The sequence below is a fragment of the Limulus polyphemus genome, unplaced genomic scaffold (assembly GCF_000517525.1).
Source record: "Limulus polyphemus unplaced genomic scaffold, Limulus_polyphemus-2.1.2 Scaffold6535, whole genome shotgun sequence".
In the NCBI taxonomy this organism is placed as follows: Eukaryota; Metazoa; Arthropoda; class Merostomata; order Xiphosura; family Limulidae; genus Limulus; species Limulus polyphemus.
Window position 1 is genome coordinate 35,447 of NW_013672145.1, and position 3,990 is coordinate 39,436.

At 34.3% G+C, this 3,990-nt stretch overlaps 1 protein-coding gene across 1 annotated transcript in view; it reads right to left on the reverse strand.

Moving 5' to 3' along the window:
* LOC106473824 (targeting protein for Xklp2 homolog) overlaps positions 1 to 3,990 on the reverse strand; it is a 14,494-nt gene that overhangs the window by 5,238 nt on the left and 5,266 nt on the right. Inside the window, exons 2-6 of the mRNA XM_022402210.1 lie at positions 3,398 to 3,470; positions 2,138 to 2,524; positions 1,650 to 1,968; positions 1,298 to 1,478; positions 97 to 226 (exon numbers count right to left, since the gene is read on the reverse strand). Coding sequence (XP_022257918.1) covers positions 97 to 226; positions 1,298 to 1,478; positions 1,650 to 1,968; positions 2,138 to 2,524; positions 3,398 to 3,470 — 1,090 coding nt within the window. The remainder of the gene's footprint in view (positions 1 to 96; positions 227 to 1,297; positions 1,479 to 1,649; positions 1,969 to 2,137; positions 2,525 to 3,397; positions 3,471 to 3,990) is intronic.

Consider the following 3,990-nt stretch of genomic DNA (forward strand, 5'->3'; position numbering starts at 1 on the left):
ACAATTACGTACTCAACTACGTGTACAAAGTTAGCTAAAGAAACACCACTCTAACAATTACGTACGAGCTATAAATACTTTCACACGTTTACTCACTTCTTCATTTCTTCCACTTCTAACTCTTCCTTCTGAGCTTGGCTTATTGCCGTAACGGGACGATGTCGTGAAGTTGAACAAAACTTAGGAGTGTGTGGTATTGTAGGGACCAGCTGCTTGGCCTGAACATCTAGTGGAAGAATATATATATATCTGAATACATCGAAACTGAATATTTAAACAGTTCAAGACTGTTAATTTTATGTCTGCTACATGATGGTAACGATACAACCTTATTTAATAACAATTTCTGTTGTAGTTTAAGCTGTCTTTACTTATTTCTACGAATGATTTAATCAAGTGTTTAATTACAGAAATTATTTTAATTTGACCCAGAAAAGTCAGTCAATTTAACAGAAATGCTAATAACATTTGGTTTCATAAAATAACTATCTAGTTATTAAATAATAGCAATAACACTCCAAAAAACTGAAAATAATGTTCCTGTTTTAGCTTCTGTTTATATTAACCTGAAAGTTAACATTTTATGACAAAGACACAAGTCTTCAATACGTTAACTTTAGCTTCAGGTCTTACGTAGGAATATTCAATAAAATATAGAAACCCTTAAGAACACTTGGTAATAAAAATTGTTCTTAAAACTTCTATCTGTAAGTTATTTAACATTAAATGATATTTACTGGTCGTATTTGTTTTACAACTAGATAAATAACCCTAGATTTTAAATTATTAATTTTCTACTTTTACCGTCAAGTTAGTTTGCACGACAGGGACACCATTAATGTTCCAAGGAATTAAATTAATTCAAGAGATTTAACAGAGAAATATAATGAACTTTTTATCTACCAACAAAAACATATATATGGTTGAGAAATTACTTATTTGACAAAGTTATAGTGAACTGTCAGACAGCAAAAAAAAAAACACACACACACTAATTTAGAACCCAAGCCTTTTCAGGATTCGAGACATGTCTTCTATAAATCTACTTAGGCCCCCTATACTGACTTTTTCTAGTAGGTGGAATTATTATTCTGTGAAGAATGCAATTCAAAACATCAAATATGGGTGTAGTTATGATTAAAGGTTATCATGGTTTCCATGGAGAAAGTTCTCTGACAATAAGATATCGTTTCGTCCTAAGATTACACACAAAAGGATATACCCATTATTCATTTAAAATTTTTTAGACAGGCTGAAAGCAGCAACATAAAATTCAAAAATCATTATCCCCACGTACCAGATTTCGGCTTAGTTCCTGGACGAGAACAGTGAAATCTTTCAGGCGTTGCCGAGTGAAAGGCCTTTATTTGTTCAGCTAAACTGTGGTATTCTTCTTGTGGTGCTGCATCACGACCCCTCTTTCTGTTTTCCCCAAACTTGAAAGGAACCGGCTTTGTTATTCTTTCTCTAGGCTTCTCCTGAAAAACAATCAAATATAGACACATACGCTATGTTTTCTCATCTACATAGTTTTAAAACACTATTAACAAAACAGAATGACCATATTGGTCATTTAAATATTGTAACTACAGTTATCAACTGGTTTTGGATAGAAACATATATATTTTTAACTAGATAAATATACATACTTGATGTTGATTTGGCGAGTTGCGTCTGAGACTTGAAACAAAATCTTTTTCTTTTTTAACCACTGTATCAGTAGCAGAATGACTTTTAATCCGATCATCAGTAACAAACTTGAAAGGTTCAACCACAGTACAGTGTGGTTGAGATTTGGATGTATTGTGATCAACAGGTTTAGGGCCCTGAAGAGCCTTTCTCTGGAACTTTCGATATTTCTTTCGATTAGCTGCCAACCGTTTTTTTATTTCACCAATCTTTAATAACTCCATATCTTCAGTTGTTACTGTACTTTTTGATTTGTTTTGTAGATTGTCTAGAGCCCGCCTGAGAATGGTAAAACAATCACAAATGAAAAGAAATTTAAACGTTTTTTTTTTTGAAATTATAAATAGACTACAGCAAAAACAAAATAAAAAAGTTATTTTCAAACAACATGGTAATGAACTAAGACTGTCATCTGGTAGTTTTTTTTTGGTAACAAAGTAGAACTTACTTCAAACAATTGGGCGTAGATGGAGCTACCAACTTGGACACCTTGGTTACTTCTGATGATCCAGCATTAAAAGAACCTCCACGTCTTCTTGTAGTAGATGCTACCATAGAAGAGTTAGCCGACTGTGTTCTAGCTGAAAATGATCTCTTCACCCTAACAGCAACATTATCCTCAGCAGACTGATGCTTAAAATCTCTATTTTGTGTCTCTGACCTTCTCTTTTTTTTCCTGGCTGGTGTTTTACCGCCATCACTATCTGGTGCTCCGGAATTTTGCAATCGAGCCGGTGTCCATCTAAGAGGATAGCTGTGCTCTAAGCCTTTTTTCTTGTCATTCAGAGAGTGGGACCTCAGGGTTCTGCCTGCACTTAAGCCCTCATTGTTTACTCTAATAAAAGCAATAATTAATAAATAATTATTATTATCTAGATATTTTGTACCAAACTTCATGCAATTTGATTACGCATCTTAAGTGTGGGAACCAAATTCGTTTGTTTTGGAATGTCATGCAAAACTACACGAGGGCTATCTGCACTAGCCGTCCCTAATTTAGTAGTGGTAGACTAGGTAAGGTCAATATCCACAGTAAACTCTTGGGCTACTCTTTTACCAATAAATAGTGAGATTGACCATCACATTATAATGCCCCCATGGCAGAAAGGGTAAGCATGTTCAGTGTAACGGCGATTAGAACCCTCGACCTGCAGATTGCGAGTCTATTGCCCTAACTACCAGATTAAAGAAAAAAAATAAACAGGAGATTTGGCGAAACCATGCCGACCAAGAAGCCGATAAGATGTTTAACTTGCTATTTGAAAATAAATAAATAAATTGTGCTTTTAACATTACAGTGTCTTAGTTTTCCCAGGTGTTCTGTATCTTTGAAAAACTGGTAATTAACATATGTCAAGAATATATATATCATCAGAGAAACAGTTTTTATATACATATGTAACAAAGTTGTCTCAGTCATTCATATCAGCAACGTTTGTACAAACACACACACAAGTTATACCATTTCTCAATTGTTTTTGTATCATTATGTACAAAATTAAAGGTGATTTTTGGTGCTTACTGATAAAAGTAAAGGCATCTGTTACAAACCATAAAATGTACTACGTATTACTGGTGATGAACATAAAACACTTAAAATATGGATTCTCACAAAAACTTACCAGTAACAATGGATATAAAGTACCGAAATTAACTTAGATCTACATTTAAAGCACACTTAATACCCTGCTATGTACGTCAAACTTACTGACTTCGTGGCTTCCTTTCCTGCAAGTTGCTTGACACAGTAGGCAGATTAGGAGGTACTTCGAGATTCACATCTGTACACAAGAGAAAAATATTTAACTCACACACACAGTTGGCAGATTAGGAAGTACTTCGAGATTCACATCTGTACACAAGAGAAAAATATTTAACTCATACACACAGTTGGCAGATTAGGAAGTACGAGATTCACATCTGTACACAAGAGAAAAATATTTAACTCACACACACAGTTGGCAGATTAGGAAGTACTTCGGGATTCACATCTGTACACAAGAGAAAAATATTTAACTCACACACACAGTAGGCAGATTAGGAAGTACTTCGAGATTTACATCTGTACACAAGAGATAAATATTTAACTCACACACAGTTGGCAGATTAGGAGGTACTTCGAGATTAACATCTGTACACAAGAGATAAATATTTAACTCACACACAGTTGGCAGATTAGGAGGTACTTCGAGATTTACATCTGTACACAAGAGATAAATATTTAACTCACACACAGTTGGCAGATTAGGAGGTACTTCGGGATTCACATCTGTACACAAGAGATAAATATTTAACTCACAC